General features: G+C 37.7%; 1 protein-coding gene across 4 annotated transcripts in view; it reads left to right on the top strand.

Annotated features, from left to right (window-relative positions):
- The window catches only part of mipol1 (mirror-image polydactyly 1), a 170,870-nt gene that overhangs the window by 23,257 nt on the left and 128,047 nt on the right, over positions 1-19,566 (top strand). For 3 of the 4 annotated variants that reach the window (XM_033027131.1, XM_033027128.1, XM_033027129.1), the window contains exon 2: positions 14,130-14,193. The exons of the other annotated variant lie outside the window; for it this stretch is intronic. In XM_033027131.1, the coding sequence (XP_032883022.1) occupies positions 14,130-14,193 (64 nt within the window). The remainder of the gene's footprint in view (positions 1-14,129; positions 14,194-19,566) is intronic. 4 annotated transcript variants of the gene reach the window in all.

Raw genomic sequence — 19,566 nt, 5'->3', positions numbered from 1 at the left:
ATTAAACTTTCCCCCTCTCACCTTCTACCTTGAGAGAAAATATTTTGGGCTAATTGGACATTAGGATTATTGAGATTGAATAATGCTGATAAATTCCAACTGGCATGACTTTTTTTTCTGATTTTAAGGTTGTAGAAAAAACACTCTATTAGATTGCGAGTTATGTTATTAATGCATAAGCATTGAGAAACATTCTGCATTATAGGACGTGACTTTCAAATAAATTAAATAAATCATTAGATGGAAAAAAGTTTAGAATTTTCAGCCAATACCACCACTGATAGCATACTGTCTGATCATTCATTAATTTGTCTTTTGTAATAGATTGCGCCATGCAAATCGTCCACTCATTGTTTGGTTGTTTATGTCATTGCTCTCTGTGGAATCTTAAACCAATTGATTGCTAAAAGATACCAGCGGTGGAAAAGATGGACCGCTTCTTTATATGAACATGCTCTTGGCTTATAAAATGAGATTTTCATCAGCATAAATTTCATAAATTATTTGCGTATTTTCTTGCTATTTGAAGTCCAGAGTACCTTATACTGTGAGAATGACAACTGTAAAATGTTATTTGTTAAATTCCACTGATCTAGCTCGTTCATAAAATAATACTGCCTCATTTTTTGAAAGCTTAATGTAACATTGGTGTCTTGTATTATTTAATAGTTGAAATTCAAATATTCCTCAAAGTATTCCTGAAACAAATAGTTGTGATTTGATGCAGATAAATTAAGTCATTATATGTGAAAAATTGCCTCAGAAGACAATCAAAGATAAAATTAAATCGCTTAAACATTTTTCACCAGTTTCGTGCCTGAATAAAAATTCATAAAGAATATGAAAAATGAGTTGTCATTAGAGCTATAGGATTCATGGGGATTTTATATGAAGCCTGTTTAATCAGAATAGCACAGCTATTAATATTCATAAAGTCAGCTTGAATACAAATGACAGTAGTAGGAAGCCCAGATTTCGTATGTTTTCATAGGATGAATATATTAAAGGAAGCTAAGAAAATGGTGTATTGTTTAAATTAAAGGTTGATGGAAATTTAGCAATAATTGGTAAAACTGAAATTAAAACTTTTTTTTGTGATGTGATTACCACAATTTAATATTTCCTACACAATTCAAATGCATTTCTGTGAAATAATCAGATAGAAGTACGAACATTTCCTTTGTGAGGTATTATAAAATAAATTCAATGCCATTTTTGCCAAGAATGATTAATAGTGTACTTTAAATTTCAAGAAAAGATTCTCGAAGAAAATCAAGGCATTTTAGGTTTAAAAATAACTGCTATTATTTAATTTTATTTGCAGTGATTACAATGCCTAAGTTGGGGGAGATAATGTGTTTAGTTCTATTTCTGTGTTTCAATGTTTTTATTGGAAGCATTTGTGCAAAATACTGGACAATTTTACAGCTTCAATTTTAACACTTTCCAAAAAGGACATTAAATTAAAAAGAAAGAGAAGAGAGGGAAAAAAGAAAAATGGGGAGATATACCCGTCGACCCACCCGTATGCCCGCTCACCCAGCCGTACGAGTAATTTCGTGTTTGTATTCAAATATTGTATGGTTCAAGAAAATCAATAAAAGGTGACCATATTTCTAAACATTGCTTCAGTTTATCATTCAAGATAAACCTAATTCTCTCTAGATGTAATGTGTCCGTCATTTCTGTAATCCACATCTTCACTGGAGGGACTTAAGCATTTTTCCAGAATTTAAGTATGAGTTTTTTTGCTGATATTAGTCCATAGGCGACAAAGCGTCGCTGAAAAACAGCCAATTTACTACATGCCTCTGATATTCTCAGTATTATCAGTTTTGAGTCTGGCTCTAATGGGATTTTCAGTATATTGGAGAGGACGCTGAATACTTCAGTCCAAAATCTTTCTATTTTTGTACAAAGTACAAAACTGTGGGTTAAAGTGGCTTCTTGGAATTGACACTTGTCGCAGAGAGGGGAAACACTGGGGAAAATTTTGTTCAGTTTGGTTTTTGAGTAGTATAACTTGTGCAGCACTTTGAACTGTATCAGGCAATGTCTGGCATTTATGGAGCAAGTATGGATATATTGTAAACTTTCGTCCCATATATCATTTGAGATTTGTTGACCCATCTCATCTTCCCATGCACCCTTGTAAACCTCAGATGATGGGGTGTTGATGTTTTGAAGAACCTTGTAAATGTAGGATATCAACTTCTCTGTATCTGCATGTCTATTCAAACATTCATCAAGTTTATCTGGACTTGCAGCGTTGTAGTCTTGCATGTGTGTTTTCACATAGTTCCTAACCTAAAGATATCTGAAAAAATTATTAGTATTCAAATCTTATTTCTCCCGCAACTCTTGGAAGAAGGAAAAAGTCCCCTTCCAATATAGGTCTCCCACAGTGTTGATTCCTTTGTTCTTCCATAGGGTGAAAACACCATCTAAAGTAGAGGGATTAAAAGAGGGGTTGTTTGCTATAGGAAGGAGAGACATGTCTCTTAATTAGAAACTGAACTTCAACTGTTTCCAGATACGAAGAGTACCATGTATTATAGGGTTATGATCGTACATTGAGTTATTCAGGGGTATTGGAGACAGGACAATCGAGCCTATGGAGAAAGGCAAGCAATCTTCTCTTTCCATTTTTAGCCAATTGGCCTGTTGGTATGAGTCATCCAACCAGATTATGGTTTTAATATTTGTTACCCAGTAATAAGAGAGGAAATTGGGTAAGGCTAGTCCTCCATTCTCTTTGGATTTGCACAGGTGTCGTTTATGTATTTGGTGGCTTTTGTAGTCCCAAATGAAGTTAGTAACAATGGAATGATTTTTTTTTAAGAAAGATTTGGGAAGATATATCGGTTCTGTCTAAAATAAATATAAAAGCTGCGGAAGAAAGATCCTCTTTAAGGCATTCAATCTGCTGAGGAGCGAAATGGGCAGTGTTTTCCAAAATTGAATATAAGTATGAAGTTTTGTGATTAATGGAGGGAAATTTGGTTTGAACAGGAGGGAGTATTCCCTGTAAACATAAACTCCGAGATATCTGAATTTGTCAGTTACAATTCTCAAAGGGAACTGTTGGAGCCAGGTGATGTCTTGTGCATTTATTGGCATAATTTCGCTTTTATTCCAATTAGTTCTGTAGCCAGAGAAGGTGCCGAATTGGTCTATAATGGATAGTAAATTTGGGATACTAGTTTGGGGGTTAGTAATGTATAATAGTACATCGTCTGCATAAAGGGAAATTTTCTTCGTAGTATGTCTAGTATTGTATCCATATATGCCTGGGTGGGACCTGATACTCTCAGCAAGTAGTTCTATGGCTAATGCAAATAGCATCAGGGAGAGAGCGCATCCTTGTCTATTGCCCCTGAATAAGTAAAATTTAGATGAAAGTGTTTGATTGGTTAATATTCTGGCGTTCGGGTTCGTATATAGAAGCTTTAACCATGAGATGCAGTTTTCGCCTAATTGGAATTTTTCCAGCTGTGGAAAGATAAGACCATTCAACTTGGTCAAAAGCTTTTTCCGCGTCCAGTGCGATGATTGTGAGGGCTTCGTTCGGTATTCTGTGTGAGTAAATTATATTAAACAGGCGTCTCAGATTAAAGAATGAGTGTCGTTTGGGTATGAACCCGATTTGATCTGAGTGTACAGGTTTGCCAATTACTTGGCTGAGTCTACGAGAGTCTTGGCTAGGGTCTTCTGATCGGTATTTAAGAGGGCAATTGCTCTATAAGATCCCGGCTCTTCAAGATTCTTTTCTTTTTTAGGAATTAATGTGATAATTGATTCTGCTAGAGTCTTCGGTAAAGTCTGCTCCTTGAATGCCTGGATATACAGGCATTGTAGTCATGGAGAAATTATAGCGTTAATTTTTTTGTAAAATTCATCATTGAGCCCGTCTGGGCCAGGAGTAGTTCTATTTCTAATAATTTTTTTACCAACTTGTTGTAAGTGTTCAATGAGCCTAATTGGGACAGATCATCCAGGAAAAAAAGTCCACTGATGAAATAAATTGCTCTACATGCTTAAATCAACCAGCAAGCAGAGGATGAAGGGAAATAATGTGGATTACAACTCTCCAGAGCTTATTGATTGATTTTTACTTATTTGCTTTATCCCTGACAACATTTGTATTTTGTCCTTAAGTTTCTGTTATTTTTAAAAACTTGTTATTCAGATATAAGTACCCCATTGCATTTTTTAACAGATAGTTAAGGCTCATAATTAGCAGCTAAAATAACATTGGTGAGTGTTATAATGTTTAATAGAATGGCAATCAACTCTGCAGCTGACTAGTAGAACTTTAAACTACTATATCTTATTTCTATGTCCAGTATTTTTTTAGAACTTTTTTTCAATGTAACATGTTTTCATTTCCTTGCTTCTCTCTCCCCATTCGAAAACCAATTCGAATTTATCTTCCACAGTCGTTCCTTTCTCAATTTTAAAATATCAATGTTAAGGTGATACATTGTTTATTGTGGAAGGTGTGTAGGAAGGAACTGCAGATGCTGGTTTACACTGAAGATAGACACAAAGCTTGAAAATTTAGCAGGACAGGCTGCATCTCTGGATAGAAGAAATGGGATGGATTTAAGGTGGATTGTTCTGGGTGGATAATTTATTCTCTCTCATCGTCTGCAAAAAGATCAGTTGCGAAAATGATCAATAAGATTATTTTTAGTACAGCCTTTCAATGTATTATTCTTTCTTACCATTTTGTACCTTTGCTACCCTTGTGCTAATTACATACAGTCTTAAAGGAAAGGCATGTGTGTTCTCTGAGCAGTTTACTTTGTGAAGCTCTGATGTTTGTGCAGCTCATCCTTGACGATGCTGATTCCTATTCTCAATAATGCTACTAATGATACTAATATTATCATGCTATTGCCTAAAAGGCTTGCTTCTTGGGTTAATTTACTGATCTGTGCATTTGTATTTCTTTCATTTATAACTTCATGTAAGATTGCTGATTGAGTTTAAGGGGATTGAAAAGGGCATTCTAAGACTACTTTCACATGTCATTTGCAAATTTAGTTTGGCAATTCTTACCATTTGCTTTGAATTTTCCTTAAAATCTTATAGGTAATCATGGAAGTAATCCACTATTTGATGGTGAAATTAAAGTGGGAAAAGGAGAAGTACAATGGGATCTGGGGGGTCCTTGTACATCAGTCTATGAAAGTAAGCATGCAGGTACAGCAGGCAGTGAAGAAAGCAAATGGCATGTTGGCCTTTATAACACGAGGAATCGAAGCAAAGAGGTCCTCCTGCAGTTGTATAGAGCCCTAGTGAGACCACACCTGGAGTATTGTGTGCAGTTTTGGTCCCCTAATTTGAGGAAGGACATTCTTGCTAATGAGGGAGTGCAGCGTAGGTTTACAAGGTTAATTCCCGGGATGGCGGGACTGTCAAATGCTGAGAGAATGGAGCAGCTGGGCTTGTACACTCTGGAGTTTAGAAGGATGAGATGGAATCTCATTAAAACATATAAGATTGTTAAGGGCTTGGACACACTAGAGGCAGGAAACATGTTCCCGATGTTGGGGAGTCCAGAACCAAGGGCCACAGTTTAAGAATAAGGAGTAAGCCATTTAGAACGGAGACGAGGAAACACTTTTTCTCACAGAGAGTGGTGAGTCTGGAATTCTCCGCTTCAGAGGGCGGTGGAGGCAGGTTCTCTTTCAAGAGAGAGCTAGATAGCCATGATCACATTGAATGGTGGTGCTGGCTCGAAGGGCCAAATGGCCTGCTCCTGCACCTATTGTCTATTGTCTAAAGTCAATGGGCATCAAAAGGAAGTTGATTCAACAAGTGGTTTTGTGCCTTACCCCAGGAGAGATGTTTGTGGTTGTTGGAATTCAATCATCAAGAGCTCATCAGTGCACTGTTTTAGACCCAGCCTTATTAAGCTGCATCATCAATTAACTTTTTGAATCAAGAAACTGCAGATGCTAGTTTACAAAAAAAGACACAATGTGCTGGGCCTGGAGTAACTCAGTGAGCCAAGCAACATCTATGGAGAACGTAGGTGATGTTTCATGTTGGAACCCTTCTGAAGACCACTGAGTTACTTCAGTACTTTTTGAAGCAAAGAAGACCTGAATTAATGTCACGTTTTATATTTTCTCCCAAATACCTTCATACCTGATGAAAACATTTTCAACATAGTTATTATTATAAAATAGGGAACACAACAGCCAGTTTGTGAAAGGCAAGCTCCCATAAACAAAATTAGATATCTGACCAGATCACAATCACAATAATACTTTATTAGCCAAGTATGTTTTGCAACATACGAAGAATTTCATTTGCCAAGTCAGTCATACAAATCAAAAGCAACGGAACACACAAAATACCTTTTAACATAAATACCTGCCACTAAACCAAGAATAATATAAGTATTTCTTGGGAAAGCATACTTCCTGCTTCAGGAAGTCTTCACAATAGACTGTACTTTGTCTGCTATACAAAGTTAATGATTTAATAGGTTTACTACTCAGTAGGTAGGAAAGGTCCCTTAATTTTGTCAGGTCTTAATTTAATTTGAAAGTGCGGTCCTGTGCAATGACATCTGAGGTTATTACAATTGGGAAAAGGTTGAATATGGTAAATCCTACTTGGGTGAAGAAAGTAGGCAGTTATAAAATATGGAGGCAAAATGTTACTCTGCATGCCTGGAAGTTCAGGTGATTTTATCATGGTAAAAAAGCACTACAGGCGACAGACTATCGACTGACATCTACAAACCTACCAACTCCCACAGTTATTTGGGCTACACTTCCTCCCACTGCCTCTTGCAAAGGTGCTATCCACTACTCCATTCCAAAGATGAGGCTTTCCATTCTAGGACATGCAAAATGTATTTGTTAACTTGGCTTCCTCCCTGCTGTCATAGATGAATCCCTCACCCGCATCTCCTCTGTGTCCCTTAGTTCTGCTCTTGTTCCCCCTTCCCCTAAACGCAACTAAGATAGTTCCCCAGATAAACGCCTTTCACCCCATCAGCCTCCACATCGAACACATCATCCTACAACATTTCTGTCACCTCCAACATGATCCCACCACCAGCCTAAGAGACTGCTCCCTCTACAACTCTGTGTTCACTCATCCCTTCCCACCCAAACCAGCCCCTCCCCAGGAACTTTCCCTTGCAACCACTGGAGATGTAACACCTGTCCTCATACATCCTACATCACTACCATCAAGGAACCCCAGGGTCCTTCCAGGTGAGCCAGAGGTTCACATGCACCTCCTCTAATGCCTTCCACTGCATCTGATGTTCCCGATGTGGCCTCCCCTACATTGACACGTCCAAGTGTAGATTTAGCGACTATTTTGATGAATATTTGAGCTTTGTCCGCCAAGGCTCACTGGATCTCCCAGTTGCTAACCATTTTAACACCTCTTCCCACTTCCATACCGACCTTTCTGTCTTGGGCCACCTCCATTGCCAGAGTGAAGCAACATGCGATCTGGAGGAAAAACACTTCATATGCCGTTTGGGTAGCTTAGAATCCAACAATATGAACAGTGAATTCTATAAAACCGCCCCCCATCTCCTTGCCCCAGCTAGACTTGCACCTAATTCTCCTCTCTGCCTCCGCCTCCACCTACATTCCTTCCTCTAGCTTTGAAATTTGCAACTCTTTAATCCTTCTTGCACATTCTGTCTTTTCATCACTGGTATTTGTCTAACCATCAGCCTATCAACTCCCCTGCCCCCTCACTGAAGAACATGAACTCATTCATGTTCTCCAAAAATACTGCCAGAATCAGTCTGGCACTTTGTGTCTTTCTTCATCAATGATCATCCTTGCCTCATAAGATCAGAAGTCCTGAAGTTCGCTGATTACACAATGCTCAATTCCAAACAAGCACCCTGCATGAAACAGTCCATACCTGCATTCACTAAGACCTATATTGTTTTCAGTCATGGGAACTAAGTGGCAAATAACATTCACTACTAAAATGCCAAAGATTAAGATCTCTAATAAGAAAGTCTAACCATTTATCCTTGACATTCAATAGAATTACAATTACTGAGTTCTTCACCATCAGCATCCTGGGCAGATCACTTCTAACTGCAAGAGCAGGCCAGAAGCTAGGTATACTGTGGCAAGTGATGCACTTCCTGACTCCCCAAAGCCTTTCCACCACCTAGAAAACTCTGGTTTGAAGTGTGATAGGTTACTAATGGATGAATGCAGATGCAACAACTAAAGTAGCTTAATATCATCACAAACAAAGGGGTGGAAGATTGCAACCTTTACGTGGTCCGCCCTGTTTCGACTAATGCAATCAACTCGACGTGCACAAACGGAAGATCAAATAGAACAAGTTGTCCAACAACTTTAGGCTGTGCACGCCACACAAAAGAAGAAGAAGGTCACAAACAAAGCAACTCGCTTAACATATCCATTCAATAGTCTAAATTTTTATTCCTTCCATTATTGGTGCAGAATAACTGCTGTGTTTACCATCTGCAAAATGCAGTGCTGTTACTCATCTTGGTTACACCAAACTCACCACCTCTAACACCACATGCATGTTGCACAAGGGTAGCAGTTACATAGCAACACCATCACCTACCTGTTACCTCCCAAGTCTCAAACTATTCTAGGTTGGAAATAACCTGCTCCTTCATCATTGAGTCTAAGAGTCATCCATATTTTTCTGGAGGTACCACTGATGATGGTGTTCAAATCTTCACAGCTATATTTAAGAGTTGGTTTCATGACAATCTAAGAAGCCAATAGTTTGTTTTTTTTAGTCCTGCTACTCATGGATTTTGAACTCTGCAAACACCTTTGATATTCCAAAGGTGTAATTTTCAAATTAGAACCTATATTTTCTTCCTTGTTGATCTTAGCCTACTGAGAGAAAGAATTGCCTAGCTATGCAGAATACTCAGCATGTTCCAGCTCCTGTCTATAAATATTGATTTTCCACAGATGAGTTGTCCTTACTGAACTGCCAGTAATAAACCTCAACGTATCTGCTTCCTCTTCTTCAATTCATCTCTGATCACCTCTGCCTGCCCAGTTCTTCCAATATCAATTTTGACTTTGTATGCATTTTGTCTGCAAAATTATGTTGATATTGTAGATATTTATAAGGTGTACCATTTTATAGGATTTCACTTGCGATGACCTTGGTCAGCTTAAACAAAGGTATAACCCAAAGATGCAAAAATTATATTCCTGCATGATTTAGAATCTTAAAATAATTCCAGAACGAGGCTATTTGGCCAAAATCAGTTTCTTCTGTAACATCATCCGATTAATTTCATGGCCCTTTTGCCATTGTCCAGTAATTTGCTTTCTTTAAAGTATTATTAAATCCCCACTTACGAGCTGCAATTGGATATACTTCCAGCTACCTTCCAGACGCTACGTTTTAGATCACAAGAATGTTCTGTGGTTTTTTTTAATTCTCTTGATTTATCATGTGAACTGTGGGGATGCAGGGTGATTTGGGCAGGTTGGGGGAGTGGGCAGATGAATGGCAGATGAAGTTTAATGCAGATAAATGTGAGGTTATCCACTTTGGTAACAAAAACAGGAAGGCAGATTACTATCTAAATGGCGTCATGTTGGGAAAAGTGGTAGTACAACGGGATCTGGGGGTCCTTGTTCATCAGTCTATGAAAGTAAGCATGCAGGTACAGCAGGCAGTGAAGAAAGCGAATGGCATGTTGGCCTTAAAACAAGAGGAATTGAATATAGGAGCAAATAGGTCCTTCTGGAGTTGTACAGAGCCCTAATGAGACCACACCTGGAGTATTGTGTGCAGTTTTGGTCCCCTAATTTGAAGAAGGACATTCTTGCTATTGAGGGAGTGCAGCGTAGGTTTACAAGGTTAATTCCTGGGATGGCAGGACTGTCATATGCTGAGAGAATGGAGCAGCTGCGCTTGTACACTCTGGAGTTTAGAAGGATGAGAGGAGATCTCATTGAAACATATTAGATTGTTAAGAGTTTGGATTCGCTAGAGGCAGGAAACATATTTCCGATGTTGGGGGAGTCCAGAACCAGGGGCCACAGTTTAAGAATAAGGAGTAAGCCATTTAGAATGGAGACGAGGAAACATTTTTGCTCACAGAGAGTGGTGAGTCTGTGGAGTTCTCTGCCTCAGAGGGCGGTGGAGGCAGGTTCCCTGGATGCTTTCAAGAGAGAGCTAGATAGGGCTCTTAAAAATAGCGGAGTCAGGGGATATTGGGAGAAGGCAGGAACGGGGTACTGATTGGGGATGATCAGCCATGATCATATTGAATGGCGGTGCTGGCTCGAAGGGCCAAATGGCCTATTCCTGCACCTATTGTCTATTGTCTCTCTCAGCATTTTTCCTCATCATCTCAAATCTATGGATCAGTTTTGTGTACTTGTTTTATCATTTATGATTTTGATCAATTCCATGAAGACTCTTACGGCGCCAGCACCTCCTGTTTCTCCATATAATTGAAGCCTTTTATCCCTGATACAGTATCATTCCAGTAAATCTGTTCAGCACCCTGTTCAAGGCTTTGGCATGCTAATGTGCACACACAATTCAGCATAGGTTGGCTGAAGTCTAATCAATATTTTAAAGGTTTTGCTTTACTTGTTTGATTTGTCTTATGGCTGAGATGCCTCAAAAGAATTGCACCAATTCAGTTCATTTGCAAATTATTCTATGGGTCCTCATGCAAAGCAACAATGCTGCTGATAATGCAGCTGTGCTTTGCAGATTAAATGCCTACGCCTGTATCTTATGTGGTTTTTGTAGTCATACTAAATATAAAGACAGAATTAAGAAGAATGTAATGTATAACCCAGTAAACAAGGATTTTCTGAATAGTGGAAAATAAAAAATATATGTAAACGTCACTTTTTCTCTCTCATTTGTTCCTGTCTAATTTCTCCCAAGCCTTGCAACTTGCACAGTCACTTGTCCTACCTTGGAATCACTAATCAATATGGAGCACTCAATCCATTTTGAACCCTTTTGTCATGTATTTTCGCTCTCATTTAATTGCATCCATTCCTCCAATTGTTTACTTCCCTTGCCAGAACTAAGTGCTAACTTTCCTTTTTTTTTTAAATGCTTCAAACCAGTCACTTTTCCCAACTCCTAGTCTCTCAGTCGCTAACTTGATGCTGAAATGACCATTATGTGTTTATGGAAGAGAAGTTAAGAAGTATCCCAGAATTTGTACTGTTAATGACTCGAGACATTGTTAATCCATGAAACTCACAATAATGTATAGGAAAGAACTGCAGATGCTGGTTTAAATTGAAGGTAGACACATAATGCTGGAGTAACTCAGCGGACAGGCAACATCTCTGGAGAGAAGGAATGGGTGACATTTCGGGTCAAGACCCTTCTTCAGACTGATGTCAGGAGAGTGGGTGGGACAGATAGAATGGAGTCGGAGACAGTAAGACTAATGGGAGAACTGGGAAGGGGGAGGAAATGGAGAGAGGGAAAGCAAGGGCTATTTGAAGTTAGAGAAGTCAATGTTCATACCGCTGGGGTGTAAGCTACCCAAGCGATATATACGAGGTGCTGTTCCTCCAATTTGGCTTGGCCTCACTCTGACAATGGAGGAGGCCCAGGACAGAAAGGTCAGATTGGGAATGGGAGGGGAAGTTAAAGTGCTGAGCAACCGGGAGATCAGGTAGGTTAAAGCAGACTGTGCGGAGGTGTTCAGCGAAACGATCGCCGAGCCTGCGCTTGGTCTCGCCAATGTACAGGAGTTGACACCTGGAACAGTGGATACAGTAGATGAAGTTGGAGGAGGTGCAAATGAACCTCTGCCTCACCTGGAAAGACTGTCGGGGTCCTTGGATGGAGTCGATGGGGGAGGTAAAGGGACAGGTGTTGCATCTCCTGCGGTTACAGGGGAAAGTACCTGGGGAGGGGGTTGTTTGGCTGTTATTGTTACTTCCAGACGGTCTTTAGAGGGTAATTTTTGGAGAGGACAATGAAGGCCAGTGGTATTAGATCTTGGCCAGAAAGGGGAAATAATAGGTAAATTCACACCTTGAAGCGGGGAAATTACCAAAATTGGAAAGAGTGTCCACTTTATTTAGGTCAAGGAAAAAAGTTGGAGAAGTCGGCAATTTTGGGAACCACAAGCTCTTGTACAGGTTGGAAATAATGGCTAGTGAGGAGGGTCAGTGCTGGGGTTGTGTAGTTAGTGAAATGCTTTGCTCATTCTACTCTGGTTGCACAGCAAATAACAGGTCAAAAATGAATGGTGAGACCAGGTTTGTGGGTTTTCGCTATATTACATCTCTTCTATCTTGTTAACTTACTCTGAGTATAAATTTTAACGTGGTCTGACTAAAGAATTTTATTGTTATTTCATAACTTCTAACTTGTATTTTATATTTTGTATTTCAAATTGCAAGTTGCTGTAAGTACTTCACTCACAAGCTGTGCTGTAAGAATTCTTAAGCTCCGTTTCGAGAGATGTGCTCCAATTTGTGTTAATTATTGAATCACCCGTGCTTGCTACTTCATCGAAACAGCCATGTGGAACTTGACAAGTTAAAATATTAACTCATATAATTAATCTACTACAGAAGGAAGGGTCTATCTGGAACACATTACAGTTTGCCCGTGTTGATTCTGGTTGCAAAAACAGAAAATGCATTTAAAGCAGACTTAAAATTGGATTGTTCTTTGCCTTTGTATTTAAATGCCAATGTATACTGATTAATGTTTTCTTTAAATCTTGTGCTTTTTTAAATAAACTTGGAACAATGTTATACCTGTGCCATGTCACATCAAATTAGGTTTGTCTGTGACTTGTGTGGTATTTACAGCTATTTTAATATTCTCAACACTGACATCACTCCTCCAGTAGGTGGCAGCATTTTCATTTAAGCTGTACACCTCGATAGGATGAACTGAGGATGTCAGTGTTTCTTGTAATTGCTCCCAGTCTATTTGTTGCTTACTTATGAATTAGCTTGCATTTATTGAACTAAATCATTTCAATCATTTAATTACACCTGAGGAGCTGAACTATAATTGCCTGCAGCTAACCAGGATCTAATATGGCTTCAGCTGTATTAATTTGATGTTTACTTTTCTGAGTGCTAAAAGCATTAAAATGATTGCGCGATGGGATTACATTTTGTTAATTGCTGGCAATCATTAGCTTGGAAATGGTATTGAAGAAAGAGTGTACAATATAAAGGGATAAAATTTATGATTTGTGTAATGAATAGGGCAGTCTGTCTTTCAAAATGCCCATGAGATTATTAAAAATTGCTTTCTTTCTATGTCTTGGTATATTAAAATATTAAAAGACTGAAGTTATTATTCACCTTTTTGGAGTTGCATATCTGCATTGACTGAGACATGCACAGCACACTTAATTAATGTAATAAAACACCTGCATTTCAGCTAATCCAAAAGTAAATGAGAAAGGGAAGGAAAGACTGCCTGTACTAAGAAGCTCCATTTCAGACAATTGGAAATAGAAGAGCGAGAGACTTCATTGGAAATTGTCTATAAAGAACTCTGTGTTTTACCATTTAGGTGGGAAGATAATTTGCTGTGGTTTTTACCATTTTGTAAGACGATCCATGAGATAGTGACTTAAAGATTGGGAGTCAAAATCCTACAACAGAAACTTGAGTATTCAATCTCTAGGCTTGTGCAGAATTGAGGGAATAATACAGTTGGAGATTGCACCTTAAACCATACTTGCATCTTCATTCAGGTCAATGTAAAATAATTAATGTGACAGCTTTCTAGATGTCACAAAGCACAGTTATACTGATCAAGATGGTGGGGAAAAAATATTGGGTGCTTTGCCAAGAATAATCTGCATGTTCTCCTTTTAATAATCTATTTTGAACTGAAATGTTCTGTACCTTTTCATACCTCTAGTTTCCCTCTCCTCTAACTCGCAGTCTGAAGAAGGGTCTCGACCCGAAACGTCGCCTATTCCTTTTCTCCAGAGATCCTGTTTGACCCGCTGAGTTACTCCAGCATTTTGTGTGTATCTTTAGAGCTTTTTAATTATTATCTTTGCATGAATTGATTTTTAAACACTGAGTTTTAAAAAAAATTCTCCCAAACTAGCTTCTGAATCTTTTATTTACCCTTTCTTGTTGCAGCTGTGAAAAATGGCAGAAAATACAAGATCACAAAGAGACCAAAATATTGAAACACAAATTGAAGGTTTGTCCTTTCCCTGGTTCCCATTTTTTCAAAAATTAATAATGTGCTAAATTATCTCAAGGAAACAAAGAAAGGTTATGGACAAAATAGAAAAGAATGTTGTATATATTGAGGTACTTTTAAACACCTCAAGTTTTATCTCCATTGCCTTTGTGGATCATTATAATTAATGTCCGTTTCATTGTACTATTTCATTGATGCACCTATGATATAACTGCCTTTTACAGCTGAATGTTCTGAGAGAATGTGCGAAAATATATATTTTTAATTAAATGTCATTGATGAAATAAATACAATATAACGTGGAAAATTTAAATGTTGTCTACCTGCCAGTAGTTATAATGATCAAAACCTTTTACATTACTTGTTAAAGTGAATGAGAATATAAGGGAGATCACAGGGAGGATACAGGAGATAAATTGTTGATGTCAAAACTTAGTGTTACTGTGAAAGACTGGATAAATTGGAACTTCCAACAATTTTTTTAAACTTTAATATATAGCAACTTAGACCATCAGCATTTCATCTGTCATATTAAACACAATCTTTGGAAATCTTAAATTTATTGGAAAAATTATTGCTATGAAAAATTATTCCTGCTAATGAATAAACAAATTCTACTTTGTTTCCTTTTGATAATGTAAGAACATTGATTTTCACATCTTCAACATTTTTCTGTCTGATTTTTTTTTTCAACTTTCAGCAGTTAAGCATGTGATATTTATAAAGTTGTGACATTTTCACAGCCAAACATTTACTTTTAACATAACATGACAAGAGAATGGAGCGGCTGAGCTTGTACACTCTGGAGTTTAGAAGGATGAGAGAGGATCTTATTGAAACATGCTAGAGGCAGGAAACATGTTCCCGATGTTGGGGGAGTCCAGAATCAGGGGGCCACAGTTTAAGAATAAGGGGTAAGTCATTTAGAACGGAGATGAGAAAACGCTTTTTCTCACAGAGAGTTATGAGTCTGTGGAATTCTCTGCCTCAGAGGGCGGTGGAGGCCAGTTCCCTGGATACTTTCACGAGAGAGCTAGATGGGGCTCTTAAAGATAGTGGAGTCGGGATATGGGGAGAAGGCAGGAACGAGGTACTGATTGGGGATGATCAGCCATGATAACATTGAATGGCGGTGCTGGCTCGAAGGGCCGAATGGCTTACTCCTGCACCTATTGTCTAACATTTTAAGTAATGCAGATTTTCACATGCAGGTTTTAAATAACCTGTAACCATTGGTTTTGAAATCAGAGTTTGAATATTATAGCACTTTGATTGTACGTGTGCAGAGATAAATGGAAGGAATGACAATGAGAGATAAACAGAATGTTTACCTATCCCTTTATGAGCTGATGCTGAAATGTAAATTTATTCTTCTCCGTTGCACAAATATACATTCTGGCTCTTGCTTAAACACTTCAGAGGTCTTAGTCAAACAGCTATAATGGTGTTTCCAATATTCTGAATGTGTGACATTTGATGAATGCCTTGTGCAGTTTGATATCCAAGGAATAGTGTGAATGAACAAGTCATTGGTAACCACTCTATCACAGTGAAGTAATTTATTATTTTACTGTTCATATCCATCTTGATATTTTTATCTGCAAAAGGCAAATTTCATTTGAAAAATCTAATCTAAGATTTATTTGGGATATTGGCTTTTTCCTGTTGATGATGGGAAGAATCCCCAAAGGAAATTGTGCATCCAGTTTCAGATTAAGCAGAAGGTCTACTGTTGTTAGGGGAGTTCCATGTTTAACATGTGTGCATACACATTCGGTCTGCACTGTGAAGAAAAATTAAGGTAGCAATCCAGTTTGGAAACATTGTAACCATGGCATATCATTATACAGCAGTTTTTCATTTCTATTTTTTTATTCATATGTGACCTGGATGAGAATACTAATATGTCTACAGCTTTATAATCGGTACAGAAAAGTATTTTGACCACCAGTTTAAAAATTGTGCTTTTAAATCTGCCTACTCTTAATGTGATAATCTGTAGCAAAACAGATAGTTTTGTACATCCTCGTGTTATTAATGTTACATATGTGGATATACATTATTAAAATTGCAGATATTACTTCTGAAAATAATCGTTAATGCTGTTGTTACAATTTGTGACCAACTTGTTCTGAAACCAAAGGTCACATATCTTACGGTTCTGAATACGCATGTGGAAATAAATGAAAGGAATGACAATGATACAAAATAGGGATTTATTATTCTGAATGTGTGCACCCCTATGGATAGTTTTCCATTAATTTATGCTAATCTTACATTGGAATAGTATTACAGGCAAATTTTATTGTTTCTATTGTTTCCAAATTATACTCCCAAATCATCATTTGAATATTTATGCATCCACAGCTATTCACAAAGTCTCAGAAACTACTTAACGCGACGCAAGTGTAAAAACTACTCCTTTGATATGTGCAACTTGATGTAAAGCAATCCGATTTGGTATAATTGAGATTTCTAATCAGTTTGCTGCAGTTCTTAATAAAATAATTTCTTACTATAATCTAAACCATACCTAGCCAAAGTGCCATTGGTGAGAGTATTTTTGTTCCACTCTTTCTAGCTAATCAAAACAAATGAATATTTCTTCCTATGAAAAGACTAATCCTGGTCAGCATAATGGAAAGGAAGAACAAAAACAGAGGATTTTTAGAAGTGTATTTGGTTGGACTGTTACCTAGAAAGATGACTATTTCAGATGTAGAACGATTGCACTATTTTATACTGCCCAAATGAACACAATTTGTGTTGGTGTAAAAAAATATTTTTTGTATCTGGGCATCAGAATTGACACATTTCTTATTCATAAATGGATGTGAAATAATTAATTTCCTCATCTGCAGAGCTGATGATAAAATATCAGAGTTTTGAATAAATTAATCCAAACCCAGTATGAACTGATATTTATACCCACAAGACCAAAAAATAATGCTATGTGTGTACTGCTATAAAGCATTAGTATTGTGTATTTCACATTATATCAGTACAAATTTCTGAACTTTGGAAAGATATCTCTTGTGACAGTAATAGAGACACAGACAATAAATGTTATTAACTGTGGGAAATACACCTATTTAAAACGTCACACAGATGGGTAACAATTGATGACGTTCTGCGCTTGTTTAAGAGTAGGCAAACAAAATTCTCTTTAATGTTCATTTATGTTTTCAGTGGAATTTTTATAAGTAAAATCCAGAAAATTCACGGCTTTTCAAATTTTAATATTACACCTCTAGGTCTAAACGCATGGATGAATTATCAAAGAATTGTCTGTTCCTCAGTCCAACCTTTGCCTTATTTACTAGCGTTCCATTTTAATTTATTTTTGCCAGCCAGTTAAAATTTTGAATACAGAGTGCATATCATTAATCCTATCTGCAGCCCAAATTTCTAACTTCCATTACAGTGCTTCAATAGGTTATGGCAAAATAATAATAAAATCCTAGTTCAACTTTTTTGAAGATGATAATCGCATGAAAAATCATGAAACATTAATATTTTGATCATCTAAAATAACTGCAATAGTCTACATGAGCTCCATTTGACCAGCTACCATTTAGATTCATATTTTTCATATAAATGAAACTTTCCCATTGTAATGTAGATTCCCCCCCCCCCCCCCCCCCCATTCAATCTGGTCCATTATTTTGAAAACGGATCAACATTTAATTCACTTCACATTAAAAAATAATACAAATGTTGTAATGATTATGGATAACTACTAAATTTTGATTTATTCTGCTTCAAGTAAAACAAATGTCTTCAATTGAACCAAGTTCCCTGCATTCATCTCCTCTCCATCCCTCCCCTACCCCTCCCCCACCCAAGTCTCATCAGGTTCTCGTTCTCACCTAGCAATCAGCTAACAATGGCCTGTTTCCTTTATCGTCATATCTTTTTTTGCATATCTTTCATTCATTTGTTCCACATCTCTCTACATCACTGTCAAAAGTGTCCTCCATAATGTTTGGGACAAAGGCCCGTAGTTTATTTATTTGCCTCTATACTCCACAATTTGAGATTTGTGATAGAAAAAAATCACATGTGGTGATTCAAATGTGGTGAATGTGCACATTCTCAGATTTTTATAAAAGGCCATTTTTATACATTTTGGTTTCACCATTTAGAAATCACAGCAGTGTTTATACATAGTCCCCCCCCCCCCCCCACCTACTTAAGGACACCATAATGTTTGGGACACAGCAATGTCATGTAAATGAAAGTAGTTATGTTTAGTATTTTGTTGCATATCCTTTGCATGCAATGACTACTTGAAGTCTGCGATTTATGGACATCACCAGTTGCTCCGTGTCTTCTCCGGTGATGCTCTGCCAGGCCTGTATTGCAGCCATCTTTAGCTTATGCTTGTTTTGGGGGCTAATCCCCTTCAGTTTTCTCTTCAGCATATAAACTCTATTGGGTTCAGATCGGGTGATTGACTTGTCCACTCAAGAATAGACCATTTTTTAGCTTTGAAAAACTCCTTTGTTGCTTTAGCATTATGTCTGGGATCATTGGCTTGCTGTAGAATGAACCGCCGGCCAATGAGCTTTGAGGCATTTGTTTAAACTTGAGCAGATAGGATGTGTCTATACACTTCAGAATTCATTGTGCTACTACCATCAACAGTTGTATCATCAATGAAGATAAGTGATCCAGTACCTTCAGCAGCCATACATGCCCAGGCCATAACTTTGGATCTTGGGCAGTTCCTTCTCTCCTCCATACTTTGTTCTTACAATCACTCTGATATGTTAATCTTCGTCTCATCTGTCCACAAGACCTTTTTCCAGAACTGTGGTTGCTCTTTTAAGTACTTCTTGACAAACTGTAACCTGGCCACCCCATTTTTGCGGCTAACCAGTGGTTTGCATCTTGCAGTGTAGCCTCTGTATTTCTGTTCATGAAGTTTTCTTCAGACAGTGGTCTGTGACAAATCCACATCTGACTCTGTGTTTCTGATCTGTCAGACAGGTGTTTGGGGATTTTTCTTTATTATAGAGAGAATGCTTCTGTCATCAGCTGTGGAGGTCTTCCTTGGTCTGCCAGTCCCTTTGCGATTAGTTAGCTCACCAGTGCTCTCTTTCTTCTTATTGATGTTCCAAACAGTTGATTTTAGTAAGTCTAAGGTTTGACTGATGTCTCGAACAGTTTTATTCTTGTTTCTCAATCTCATAATGGTTTCTTTGACTTTCATTGGCACAACTTTGTTTCTTATGTTGATAAACAGCAATAAAAGTTTCCAAATGTAATGGAAAGACTAGGTGCTGAGAGCTCTCTTATACCTGCATTAAGGAGGCATTTAAACACACCTGAGCAATTACAAACACCTGTGAACCCTGTGTCCCAGGG

Source organism: Amblyraja radiata, chromosome 9 (genome assembly GCF_010909765.2).
Source record: "Amblyraja radiata isolate CabotCenter1 chromosome 9, sAmbRad1.1.pri, whole genome shotgun sequence".
Classification (NCBI taxonomy): domain Eukaryota; kingdom Metazoa; phylum Chordata; class Chondrichthyes; order Rajiformes; family Rajidae; genus Amblyraja; species Amblyraja radiata.
The sequence above is the reverse complement of the archived record's forward strand: the minus strand, read 5'-3'. Positions and strand labels throughout refer to the sequence as shown.